A 14,577-nucleotide genomic window follows, 5' to 3' on the forward strand; every position below is an offset into this window, starting at 1 on the left:
TTCTTGAAGATTTTGAATCCCATCACTGAATACTTGACATATGATACTATGTAGTTCATCATTCCAGTCCAGAACAAGAAAGATACTAACTATATAAATAATAAATAAATTACGTAAGGCGGGGCATGTCCCATTTAGATCAATTTGAGATATTGATGTACAAATTTTCGATAAGGTAGCACAAATAATAAAAAAAATATCTGTGCTTTTAATTCGTTGGAGACTTATCTCCATCATTATTGAATTATCAACACAGTGTGCTAACGTTATAATAAAATCTTCCTGTAAACCGAATATGAATAATGTCGGAAAATCAGCATAGGTATAAATGATTGATGTTTAATTAAAGTTTTACATATTAAATACTAATATTTCAAAATCTATTGTGACACGTGTTTCGATGCATTCCGCATTATTTTCAAATCCCATAATTGATTTTAAGAAATGGTGGTATGTGCTAAGTAAAACTTAAATTAACAAATGGATAGGATTTACCGCAAAGTGACTGCCGAATCAATTAATGAAATAATTAAAGATTCGTTAAAATTATTGAGAATTCCCTCATATCTTCATAAATCAGATGGCAATTATCCACTTTGTATATTTCTGATCTAAATTATCTTAAATATATGCATCGTTGGGAATGGTTCTCCATAAAGTTACGGGGTTCATTGGGTATGATTAAGGAAAAAGAATTAAGTCAAAATATATAATTCGAAGAGAATTTAATCGGCCAAATGTTCGGCGTCGTATGCTGGCAACTTTTTTCGAGTAATTACGTTGTGTTGACGTTTCGGACATCATTGCAGCGCCTATCATCTAGTACACCTTTATTTACCGTGTTTTTTTTTAAGATTCCGAAAGTAAACTCCTCTGCTGTTCTCTCGTGCAGCTTTGCGGTGACATTGACAGCGAAATGAGAGTTCGAATGGTGCTGCCTAAAAAACAGAGTTAATTTCGCGGCGTATTTAATTAATGTTGACTAACCTCTGTTTATCTACTGACAAACCTTATTATTATTTATGTCAGCCATATTTCTCATTTTAAATTACAATTAATAACAACTCATATAAAAATCTCAAGAAAATTCACCTCTATATGAAGAATAATTTCTAAGAACGCTATCATCGAATTTCATACCCAATTTGAATGCTTTTGCGTTTATTTTATTTTTTACCGATAAAAAAGTACTTTTTACATATTTCAGAAAATAAGCGAATACTCGTATAAAATAGCAATTCCGATCAGGTTTTAATGACCAGATTACTTCAATGATACAGAAGAACGGATATTATCCTCAAAGGCGGATTACGTGATAAAACTCGTGTTTTACTATATTTTTTATTCATTAAATATCAATAGTCATAACGCTGAAGTTTCAGAAGTACACTATTTTTGTAAATAGGTACTGACTAGGTAAAGTTAAATTCCAGGAGGCCGAGAGCAAGAAGTCGGAGAAGAAGGAAGTCAACGGGCCTCCCCTGCAGACCGCCTCCGTGTCCGTCCGAGCGCTCATCGAAGAGAAGATCATCAGTCGGAGAGCCGCGCCAGTCGGTGAGTCCGACATTCTGATAGGATATATGGATAATACGTCACAGTTATGAAGCTTTGTTGTTCGTGAAACGCACTCCGAGACTTTCTTGCTCAAATTACTTTTTATGAACTCGCCTGAACTTAGGGCGATGATTACAGTACATTTTTATAAATACATACTTAATATAAAATATGTATATTTTCATTATTATTACATTCTCGATATTTTGTTCGAATTCGTATTCACGATAAAAACAGAATCCGATCAAAATTCCGACTAAAAGCATCGAAAAGTTGCACGGATATAAGAAATGACGTAATACATAATATGTGCGGGGAAAAGGGATCCAAATGTTGGAAATGGAAACAGATCAGAGATCATAGACTATAAAATACGTTTTCGAAAGGGCGAAATCTGGAAAAATTTAAAAGATAAAAGCCTAAAATGGAATACAAATGTTGCGGAAATTTACTCTAAACATTGAAGCACACCTATTGGAATGAAACGAATTTATTTTCGAACGAACAACTTTTTATTTTAGCCAAGAGATGGCATCGAGTTCGACTTTTTTACAAATCTTTCGACCCGTCCTTCGCGGTTAGATCAAATTTCCGCGCTAGCGCAGGACCCGTCACCAGTGTTAACGGGATCGAGCGTTTTACTGGTAATCTGCGAGGATCTGAGCTCCAATGCTGTAGAAGGATTCTGTATTAAACGATTCAATAAAATATTTTATATTCAATAACTAGTTTGTTTTATGAAAATCCTACTTTTGTACTACATTACAAGCTCCAAAGTGAACCCGGACGATATAAAAGGTGCGTTCCCCTTCGTTCGTCACATTTTATGTTGCGTTTGAAATTCCAGTATCATCCAGCGGCGAGTCCCAGTCCCCCACGACCCCGAGCCCCGCGGCGGGAACGGGGGCGGCGGCGGGCGGGGGGCGCCCCTCCTTCGTGGCGCCCGCGCCCCCTCCGCCCCCCGCGCCCGCGCCCTCGCCCACCACGCTGTCGCCCGTGCCCGCGCAGGACTTCTTGTCCCCGCGAGCGCAGCAACAACCCAAGGACGCCACGCTCATAGAACTGCTCAAAAGAGGAAGTAAGGTAAGGAAAAGGAAAAAGGACAATGCGATTACACCGAGGCTATAGCCTATCGTATACGATTATTATGTCGAGTTGCTAAGAGACATTTTCTCTTTACTCGGTAGAAGATAAAATAATGATAGTTCGATCCCGTCTTCCAGGTTTCGGTGAAAAGGTCAGCGTCCGATCCCGGCCACCAGTCCCCGGGCCCCGTGCTGAGCTACCAGCCGGCGGAGTTCACCCTGACCAGCATGTCCTTTCAACAGGACGAAGGAGGCTACTTCAGTCCCTCGCTGCAGGATGACGTGTACCATGTCCAAGATCCTGCCATTCTCCTACAACAGGGCTCGTCCGATGGCTTGCAGGTTGACATTTTGCAAATATGTTTAAATGTTACTTTTTTATTAAAAGCAATAATATACCGTAACAAACGTGTATGTTGTTTTCAGTTCACGAGCGCGTCAGAACAATTGGACGACCTTGCATCCTTAGAAGACTATGCGACGGTGACCGCCTCCTTACAAGCGAACCGATCGCCCATTCAATTTCCCGTAAACCAGCAACTCCAAGCCGTACTCAACTCGCCTCTCCCGGAGAGCTTGGCCGACTTCAGCACGTACCACTCTACGGTTGCGGAATCGAATGTCAATTCCAAAGATGTCCTCGGATTCCAGAAGGAATACATCATGTACGCCAACTCTCCCCACGTGGGGTTGTCGGCTCCGTCGCCGCTGCCTTCTCCGCTGAAGTACCACGACTCCCCGAGCTTCACGTATCCTACGCCCCCGGCGAGCCACGAGGCGCAATCCCCGTCTCTCAGCCAAGGAACTGCACAGAGCTTACCCATACTCTCTCCTACCAATGGAGTCCATTCGACTGATAATTTCATAGAACCTGCCTTATCGCACAGTACTGACGTTGACGAAGTAAGAAACACTAGCTCCCCCTTATCTGCGGCATTCTTCACCACGACGATGTCTAGCGCCGAAGAGGTAGAAGAAGCTCTCGAAGAAGTCCTCCCCGGAGAAAGTATAGTTCACGGAGACGCTCTAGACATGTACGGGTTGAGTAATCCCTCTCCCCCTCCCCAGTCCCCCATGTGCGTCACTCCTTTGCCCTCCCCTTTGTCCGGCCAGCAGGGCAACACCATCCTTTCACCCTGCGCTCAAACCTTTATACCGAGCGGCAATATTACATTCCCCAGACAGGTTCTGCACACGTTACAATCTCAAATGATGCCCAATTCGGACGATCCTCTGCTCTCCAGTAGTCCTAAAGATTTCGGAAGTAAGAAGAAATTTGATTTTGGCGGATACCAATCTTACAAAATCATAAGTCACGGCCCCATCGATTTGAACAACCCGAATTTGACCGGAATATTGGTAGAAGCTAACGGAGAATATAAACTTATTCAAGCCGCTTCGAACCAACTCCCCGTCTCTTGGTTGACGGGAGCCACTCATCAAATCATTTCGAAGGAGAGCATCATTCCGATTCCGCCGCTAAAACAAGGCGTTATAAAATCTCCTCAAAGCACCGCTCAAAACTCCGCGGAGCCCGTGGAAAATTCATCCAACGAAGTCACTACGACGTACATCAAGGCCGAGTGTGATTCGAAACAAGAAATATTTTCGGACGTATCTCAAAGTATTGAAAACATAATTTTCAAAACGGACGGATTAGCGAGTCCGCAACATATTTCCAGAAAAAGGCCTAGATCCGAAACTTCCGGTTACTGCTTCCAAAATCAGCATCAGTCGAGACTGAGAAGCTGTACTGATGAATACTTTACACCCCCTCCCATGTTAGATCCTGCGAGAATAGCCCCAGGATTGTACAACGAAGCTTATCCGAGTAGTAAGTATTGGACATATAGAGTTAACACCGTTTACTATTTGACTCGTCATTGATGCAATCATTATTGATCTTTTAGGCGGGCAAACCCCTTGTAGTCACCAAATATTGGATAGTATGAACATCGACACGGAAGGCCGCAAGACACCACGAGTAAACGTGGGAACACAATTCCAGGCCAATATTCCCGAAGTCAGTACGGAGGAGTTTAAGTTTGATAGAGATCCCAGTTACGAACATCTCCTGTGGGACCCCGGCATTAACGATACACTAGATGACAATGAAGGTGATTTTTCAATTATTGTTCAACTACGAGTATGTTTTAATTGACATGTGAATATATGTAATTTACTATTTTTTTTTACATTTAAACGTTTTCTTTTTGTTGAATAGTGAATAGAGAAATTTTGATGCATTCGGATAATGTTTTTTCCAAAATATTTCTATATTCATGCAATACTTTTCTAAGTATATAAAAATTTTAAATAATATATGGGTATATAAAAATATCAACGTCATTACCAGAGATTTCGTTAAATATAAAGTAATATACTTGCCTAAGATCATATAATTATATTAATTGCTAAAATGTATTTCAAATTGTCATCACGACTACTCTGTCAGGGGGAGTGGGCGAGAGAAAATAATAATTTTGAATTTATCATCTCACTATAATCTTTTATTGTCATAATGCTACATTTTTTACGAGTCCGGTGCAAATATGTGGATGTTTTTTTAGTTCGCATGTTCATGGAGTTAGCAATGTGCGCGGCCATGCCCGTCGGAGGGCATTCCCGGGAGCACGCGCTCCAGGTCCTCGGGCAGTGCGGAGGCGACACGCACGCTGCCACGCTGCGCCTCATGGGGGCGGGCGGGGCCGAGGGGGGCGGAGGGGGCGAGCGCTGGACCCCCGACGAGGTGGAAGCCTTCCTGGCCGCCCTCCGGGAACACGATAAGGACTTCTTCCGAATAGGGAGACAGGTTGGTAAAAGACTTTCTCGGTTTTCACTGCTGGTCCCCAACCAGACGGGAGTCTTAGGTTATCACGATTTACAAACTGCAACATATTCTGTAGACGGCACTCCTTCATTTGTCTGAATTAGATCCAGGCAGTTTTTACAGCGAGGTGATCAACTCTGCCGTCGAGTTAAGAATATATTTTTTCTTTTAATATTTATTATAAAATGAGCTGTCACTTATAATGGATTTTATTTACAGGTCGGGACAAAAACCAGCAAACAGTGTGTTCAATTTTACTATTTCTGGAAGAAAGTTACCAAAGATTATAAAAGCCTTTACCTCAGATCATGGAGTCCAGATACTAATAAGGTATTTTAAAACTTTTTTTAAAGAAGATTGAGGGCATCATGAACAAACAATAATTTCTAGATTAATCGGTCCCACAAAGGCATGGCCTGTGAGTGGGTATATACTTTATTTTAGGTTATAATAAAGGGTACTGTTAAGAATACAATAGATATCAGAAATATAAATCAATTTAAAGTACTAATATAAACTACAAATATTTGATTTTAACAGAAAACAAAAAATCAAAAAGTAAAAAAAAAAAATTAAAAAAGTTAACAATAAGTATGTACTATATGAGATAACTTTAAAAGAAAAAGCTACTTTGATCTGTTTTTTTAATAAATAATTTTGGCAAAATCTTAAATCAAAACAAACGGTTTCTTTGTCTTAGGTGTATTTGCTATTCTATTGGTTGATTCAATATTTCAATATTTACAATTATTAGTCTGTGATTATCACATTCTTATTCACATTATTCTTCATGTTATTGGAATTTATGTTAAATGTCAAATTGCAACATTTTTCACAAGCGTTTAAAATATTTGAATTAGATAATTATTGTTTTGATAATATTGCGATCATTTATTTTCCTATTCCAATTTCTGACAAACATTCAAATAAAAAATATCATTTTATTCTATCCATGCATTGAACATTGACAGCCACCAAACAAAATAAAAGATGCCAGCTGGTATCAGCTCACTGCGGAACAATAGAAAAAAAATTGTTACGTTAAAAATCAGTTCTTAAGCCTGTTTTGAGAATTAGAATAATGTATTTGTATATACATACTTGTATATCTCAATTCTTATGTGCATTAAGATCAAAAAAATTATTGAATTTTACCTGCAAGATTCTGTTATTGAGAATAAGTTTTGTTTTCCAGGGCTGGTGGAGATGGTCGGCGCGAGGCGCTCGCCCTCCCTCCACCCCCCCGGGGACCCCCGCCACCCCCAACACCCCCAACACCCCCGCCACGGACAGTGGGGACGAGTTCCCCTGCAAGCTCTGTGGAAAGTAAGCACCGACCACTTCCCACACAAATATGCGGAAACAAATAAAAACATCCACCAATGCTGATGCGATTCTTTGAAAAACAACAGAATAAAGAAAATAGTATCGACATATTCCTGTAGTCTTAGGAAGTTTCATTATTGCGATTAAAACGAATTTAGAAAATAAAAATACAATATTATGATTTTCGATTAGCAAAAGTTTTAAAATAAATATCTGTAGTGTCAAAGTCACCACATTTGATTGCCTCGGGTAAAATTCCATATTTCTAATTCAGAAAGAAAATATGTTTCTTCTGTCAGTCGATATTGAAAAGTAAGACAGATCATTCTGCTTCGTGATAATCAAAATCAATATAATACGGCGAGATTCCAAACCTTTAAACTCTTTAAACATATTAAAGAGGGTCGAGGATTGTGCGCTATTTCGACATCCGTTGTTTTTCAAATGAACGCTTAGTGAACACAGTGATACTGCACTGTATTAGTATATATTATTATAAGAAATACCATGATCGTATTATTGATGGTAAGAAAATGAATGGTTGTGAGCATGTCCCTCTGTGTACTGTTTCGTTTGGTTTGCACCTACACAAAGGAGTAGCGCAACTCTGATTAATACCCCGGCTCGTTCTCACAATGTGTCTGTGGCGTTTGTTTCAGAGTGTTTAACAAAGTTAAGAGCCGGAGCGCGCACATGAAGTCGCACCGACCGCCCGACGCAGAGTCCAAACGGCCGCGCGTGGAGCGAGACAAGCTCGCTCTGGACGACCGCCACCGCGCCTCCCCTACTGACAACCATTCCAAGCCTGCAGCGCCAACCTGTCCCGTCCCCTCCGCCTAGCCGACCCCCACTCCCCACTAACCTCTCCAGTCTGTATTCTCCCACTTCTCCTCTCCATTAGGGACTCTACACCGGTGAAGAAATGTTACTATTTATAACATCGCATGGAACCGAATGATCGCAATCATACCTTTTATTCATTTTTCATATCCCCGTTGCATTATTTTAACTTGTACCAAAGGCACTCGAAACCCTTCCACTTGAACTTTAAAAGTTTCTATAAGAAGGTATGTTATACCAGAGCGGAGCATTTTCACCTTAAGACTGGTCGGAAGATGCTCTGATCCCCAAATAGCGGTGGAAGTGTGATTGTGCAGTAGTACAAATTAATATCATCTTTGGATTTTGATCATTTTGATTTGTCAAATGAGATTTATTTGAACTAGAATATAATTTTTTTATTATCACGGGTAAAATATTTCAGTAATTACATATTTAGAATACTTTCCATAAACTTAAGAAAGAATGAATTTTTTTACTTTTTATTGCTAAATTTATTAAAGATGATTTAAAATTATAATAATTTCACACTTAAAATTAGATATATTCCTGAATATAAGTGTATTTCGATTAAATAATTTTTTCAAATCTATTTTACCCGGTGATGATTTTTTTCTATTTCAAAATGAATTGAAAGAAGTTGATTTTGAAATGATTGCGTACGTGTAATGTGTACATTGTGTTAATATGTTTTATATGTAATATTGTCAACAGATGTCAAAGCAAGGAAAACTGCTGGAGTCAACTGCAGTTCGATTGAATAATTAGAGTTAGTCAAGTGTAAATGGAAAATCATCACTAGTCTCAAAAGAGCAATACTATGTTTTTTAAATGACACACCAAAAGTGTCGACTATTATCTCGCCTTATTTCGGACTGACAAACAGACACTACTTTTATGTCAAATTTATCTCATAAGTTACTTAATTTAATTAAAGAATAACGAGTGGAAAATAAGGGACGCGCACGTAACCCGCTGGTTATACTTACTGCGTGACTTGTATAAAGATATAAAGACAGTGATGTGCGGTCACGTGTGGTCTGCTAGGCTGAGATATTCCATATTGCCACCTCGCCACGGTTCTGACGATTCACTTATTGGAATATTTTAATAAGCTCATCCGAGACTTTGGCATTCCTTCAAATTTGGAAAATTTTCAGAGAATCCTTGAAATTTCAGCAACAAAAACTGGAATACTAAAACATATCAATGTTAAACTTTAACTGTTTGCCATAAAGAGTTTAATAAATCAAAATGTAGGTTGTGTAAGTTAATAGATAATATCATTTCATTTGTCAAATCTTTAAAGATACAAATGTAGTCAGAAATAAATACATTTTATAAGTGCATCTGTATGTTGAAATAATAATAATCATTATTGCGTATAGATATTTTGTTATCCTCTGTAAACTACATAGTTTACTTTGTGAGTTAAAAATAATATCTTTACTTTCAAGCCTTAGTTGAAATTTTTAGTATGAATATGACAGTCACTTCTATCCTAACTAACTCAGTTAGCAATCAAAATGTTGGCACCTTTTGCTCATATCCTTATCCCTGACAAGGTCATTATTAATTAATATTTAATTTTGCTTTGGAATGATGGTCAGATCAAATAGAGAACAGAAAAGGGAGTGAAATTGCATTTGTTTACTCGACAGAGTTGACGCGTTATATTAGATTAGTGGATAAGCGCAAGTTTTGTGGGTGTAGTATATTTCTATGTAATTTATATTTCTATATAATTGAAAAGTGTAACAATACACAAATTCTTTCTTCAAGCAAATAAATGGTTGTGCTCTTTTCCAAAGTTTTCCATTAATGTTGATACAAAATAAAATAAAATTGTCTTTTTGAAAGTACCTACTAGAAATGGCAATATTGTGAAAATGAAAGCACTGAAAATAGAAGCCAAGGAGAAAATCAGTATTAAAAATAATAATTTTTCACATAATTATATAGTAAAATTTACTTTAGATACATAAAGAAATAATTAAGAGTTTTGTTATTTTCCAAAAATCAAAAGTTTCCTCTTTAAATAAAAATCGTAATATTTTTTTAGAGAAAATGTGCTAAACTACATCCGGTTACATCACTCGACAATCATAAACCGAATTCTCTCAAGAAACAAATTATATCCGCAATAGTTCTGTGACAAACCGAATCCTCTCAAGAAACAAATTATATCCGCAATAGTTCTGTGACAAACCGAATCCTCTCAAGAAACAAATTATATCCGCAATAGTTCTGTGACAAACCGAATCCTCTCAAGAAACAAATTATATCCGCAATAGTTCTGTGACAAACCGAATCCTCTCAAGAAACAAATTATATCCGCAATAGTTCTGTGACAAACCGAATCCTCTCAAGAAACAAATTATGTCCACAATAGTTCTGTGACAACAGTTCGGATTAAGGACCTCGCATTTCTTATCATTTTTCGCCTCTCATTTCTTTTACTGATTCTGGAAGCAATATGGGTGGGATATTTTGTCAACGGAAACAATTAAATATTTTCTTTAAACTGATGAAAACTATTTTCAAAAGTATCAATCAGGGTTCTCTGTAAATAAATAAGGTTAGATCTAATTAATAAATACCTTTAAATAAATGCCTAATATATTTAAAAAAACATGTTTTTTATAAAATAATAAACTTAAATAAAGATTTAAAAAAATTACTATAAAAATAAATTTTCTAAAATAATTATTTTTATGTTATCATTTTTTTATTGTGTATCTAAATTGTATTTATATTCTAGAGGGCAAAAATTGCCAAACACAAATCTTACTTCAATGTTTCTAGTTTCTAGTGACCTTTTCATCTGAGTAATAATATTCTTTATTTAACCCGGGGGTTTAATAGAGTGCTTTTCATTTAATTTCCCGAGTGAATCATTGTTTTGTTTGAAAATTAAGTCAATTTTATGGAACAATACAAGATGTAAAAAAAACGCATTAGTAATCTGTGAGAGCATTTAGACGAAATTATTTATTTAGCTTCTAGTGATTATTTATTATTCTCGATTGATATTGCACTGATTGATTCTAGGATTCTCAAAAGTTGAATATTTTACTTTAGCGAATGCAGCATTTTAACTGGAATGACAATTGGAAGTTCATTTATTATTCTCGATTGATATTGCACTGATTGATTCTAGGATTCTCAAAAGTTGAATATTTTACTTTAGCGAATGCAGCATTTTAACTGGAATGACAATTGGAAGTTCATTTTGAGGGGTGGATTTGAACACGGATACATTTTAGCATACGATTTGAAGGAACTTGTGATATTTACTTAAACAGACATAGTATTAAATTAGCTTCCCACGCCTACTTTCCTTACACGAGGAGGCTTCACTGTCGGTTTATTAGGGATACATGCGATGACTAGGTAGGGAGATTTAGAAGGAAGATGTAGAAGTCAGTCCGAGGAAGCGGTAGGGAGTAGTTTGCGAGTTCGTCCGCCCCTCACAAGAGCTAAGTGCCTTTAAAATGTGAAAACTAAACGTTTTATGGAAGGCATAAAAACCTCTGATATTTATGAATGTGACGGTATGTTTACCTTTCTCCCTTTATCGGTATCGGTCACCGGAAAGTTTATGTATATATTATACCTTTATATAAATGTACTTATTTATTAAATCTTATTATAATATACTATATTCTACGCATAAACAGATTACACCGAGTGTGTTATTCATATAAATCTTATATTTACACAGATCTATCGAATGGCTATAATTTTAAAGAAATATATGTTAATCTCACGAATGGTATCGGAATACATTAAATGTATATTTAGGTATATGTAATGTGAAACACTATTTTTTATCTTCAAAGTGAATCGTGTACATGTATAAATTATGAAATAAATGCTATACAATATAAAAACAATATTTTTCAAAGGATAATATTTAAGAGGTGTATACGCGCGCTGTATGTAGCGAGGCGAGTGCGTACGTAGCGGCGCTAATGTCCACACGTTTACACAGAGGAGAGTAGATAGGAACTTTGTAATTATTGGTAAGGTAAGTGCCGTTGTGCGGTACCACTCTGTGTTGTGATGTAGAACTCTGTATTACTCGTACCTACTTGTTACAATTAGGGAGCGGCTCCGGGAGGGAGCGGCCAGGAAGGCGCGGGGACCGGACTCTGGTGGTGACAACCAGTGGTCGGCCCCCGACAACTCTGCATATCGTTGAACAATAATAACATAAATAGATGTACTTTACGAGCGGCCGAGGCGCCTCTCCGCCTACGCGTATTGTGATTTAAGGCAATTCCCTCGCTTACTCCATGTTGTCCGGGAAAGGGTAGCAAACGACACAAACGGCTTCTTTATATCCTTTAAGGAAATATGTATCATCGTTTCCCTCCACTTTCAGCCCCGCTGTCACGAGTTGCGGCGCCAAAAAACTACTTACGTATAGGAGACAATCTTTTTTAAAAGTAAATGCGTATTCAGGACCCGCGAGAGTTATGTTACGAAGATACAAATATGTTATAATTAGGAATAGACAAATATTGATGTGATTTCACCATAGCGTAGGAAAGTCCTTCTCCAAACTGTCCTAGTATCCCTAGCTAGCGCTTAATGGAGTCAACACAAGTTTATAGTTGCGTAGGTTTATTTGTTAATCGGTGTATTTGGAATATTAATTAGTCGACACTCTTCACACACCTTCTCAGCTGTCGTACGTTTCCTTTGTTGGCTAAACTTATACTTACCATTTACAATACACCCCGGCATTTATACAATACAATACACACGGTCGCAGAAGATGGTAATCATTATTTTCTTACACTCTCTGTAGATGATCTCGCTTCTTCGCAACTAATACGAGATAACTCGACCCGATGTTGAGTGTTTTGCTCAAATTGATCTAGTCATGGTAGAAATAACATATCGTTTTATAAATAATCTTCATCCCACGAAGTATGTGCCAAATAATGTATCAGTGATGACAAGTCTACTGCGAAGGTGCTCTACCGCCAATCCTCACTCCAGTACTGTAAGCCCAGTGCAAAAGTGACTTTTTGTGTATACGTATTATACTTGGCAACCATGTTACATGTCTTACGCTCAATCTAGTTAGCATTTCCCACATTACATAAGTATTACTGTGCCAAATAAGGTGGATGTTCTGTTGGACCGCTTTATATTTATACATATACAGACGATATGTGCGTAGACCCTATTGAGTTGTACGTCAATACATCAGTGTATCTCCATTTCCACTGAAGATTGTTAGAATATTTTGTTGACCTGTTATTACTATTGACCTTAGCTAAGTTTGAGAATGTACAGTTTTGAAGATTAATCTCTGTGTCTTTGCCATGGAATGGCCTAAATTAGGTAAAGTAACTAATACGAGTGAAAGGAGTAATTAATGTAAATAGACAAAGAATTCATGTAAATGTTTAAATGTACCTTTACACACAAATGTCATCAAATTATATTTCTATTTATCTTTGATATTTTGTTGATGTTTCTATTATAAAATATTTGACATTTTGTGAATATATTTAAGATTAAGTAAAGAATATTTGAGTGTCTGTGTAGTTTACTTTCATACACAATTGGAGATTATTCCGTATCTCGATGAGATAACTATTTCAAAAGACAATTTGCAGATCGTAATACATATTTACTTTATTAAGAACGCTGCGAAAAGTTCCGCTCGTTCCTCATATAAATATTTTTTATATAAATAAACTTACTGTCGGCATTGTCACCGGATCACGTGTGATTACCAAATGTTCAATATTTTTACTACAAATTACCTAAAAGTAGCACCGAAGACTCCTTCTCTGCAGTGCCAAGTGCTCGCGTTGACATTTCTCACGGTCAAGTTAACATTAATCGTTTTAGACAAATTTAAAGTGAATGATTGTATTACGATATTAAAAATATATATATATTATGTCAATGTAATACGTATTATGTATAACTTCATGTAATATAAAATATAAGTAAATATATTTAAAATACATATTGTTTCATTTATTTCAAACCATTAATCGATAAGAGATGTTGTTCTAATTACAGTACTAGATAACATAATACTCTGGCATTTGTTTTATTACACAAATATTTCACCAATTTCAGATTTATTAACTACATATTGAACATGAATGAACATCAAAACATCCGTATTTATATATCAATAAAACAATAAAGGGTTGGTTTTATTATATTTATTTCAACAATAAATACAATAACCTTAAGGTCAATCTCAGTAAACACATCCCTCTAGAGTCGAGCTCAAAAGGCCAATTGTATAATTGCCGCACCCAATCGGTAAGAGGACGTTTGTGTAAATATATTGTTATATTCTTCGAGTGGAAAACCATAATTCTTAGTTCATAGTCAAATTGCGCATTTAAAATCCAACAATGACCGATTGACTCTAGAGGACGTCTTTACATTGAGTAAACACAAGAGAATTAGAACATAACCGAAGCAAGTTTACCAAGAAGCCAGACAATACACGAAGGTTTCTACCCCGAGTACAATTTACTTATCTAACGTATCGGTAGCATCCTATTGTAAGGTATCTTTGGATAAGAAATAGTACTGCGAGCTAGGTGTGTTTAGAAAAACAACAAATGTGTTACGTCAAAAATTGTGGATTTTTTGTGGTATTCTTTGAAGGGCAAATAATATAAATATTTGTGACATATATTATTCTGCGGTGCAGTAAGTATTGACTGATTTCCAGTCATTATTAAGTAATATTGCGAATAATATTTATCTAAAACTATCGCTTTATACCGACTCCCTAAATGAACCGATATTGAAACATTTCTGTGGAAATCCTCACAATGTAATCTTACGGAATTACCCAAAATGCCATTTCTAAAAATAAACAATTTAAATTTATAAATAAATTGCGCTTATTGTAAATTATCTCAAACTTGACAATTTGCGAGTGCTTCA

The 14,577-nt window shown here is 36.6% G+C and overlaps 1 protein-coding gene across 4 annotated transcripts in view; it reads left to right on the forward strand.

Moving 5' to 3' along the window:
* LOC148310829 (uncharacterized) overlaps window positions 1–8,982 on the forward strand; it is a 252,951-nt gene extending 243,969 nt beyond the window's left edge. For 3 of the 4 annotated variants that reach the window (XM_088257843.1, XM_088257842.1, XM_088257844.1), the window contains exons 12-20: window positions 1,434–1,554; window positions 2,402–2,637; window positions 2,778–2,981; window positions 3,066–4,473; window positions 4,550–4,756; window positions 5,210–5,451; window positions 5,689–5,799; window positions 6,665–6,795; window positions 7,455–8,982. In XM_088257843.1, the coding sequence (XP_088113969.1) occupies window positions 1,434–1,554; window positions 2,402–2,637; window positions 2,778–2,981; window positions 3,066–4,473; window positions 4,550–4,756; window positions 5,210–5,451; window positions 5,689–5,799; window positions 6,665–6,795; window positions 7,455–7,635 (2,841 nt within the window). In that variant the 3' untranslated portion in view covers window positions 7,636–8,982. The remainder of the gene's footprint in view (window positions 1–1,433; window positions 1,555–2,401; window positions 2,638–2,777; window positions 2,982–3,065; window positions 4,474–4,549; window positions 4,757–5,209; window positions 5,452–5,688; window positions 5,800–6,664; window positions 6,796–7,454) is intronic. The other variant, XM_088257845.1, reaches the window with a different exon arrangement.
* The last annotated feature ends 5,595 nt before the right edge of the window (window positions 8,983–14,577 follow it).

Source organism: Brachycentrus maculatus, unplaced genomic scaffold (genome assembly GCF_059751285.1).
Source record: "Brachycentrus maculatus isolate JH-2025_06_01 unplaced genomic scaffold, ASM5975128v1 h1tg000087l, whole genome shotgun sequence".
In the NCBI taxonomy this organism is placed as follows: domain Eukaryota; kingdom Metazoa; phylum Arthropoda; class Insecta; order Trichoptera; family Brachycentridae; genus Brachycentrus; species Brachycentrus maculatus.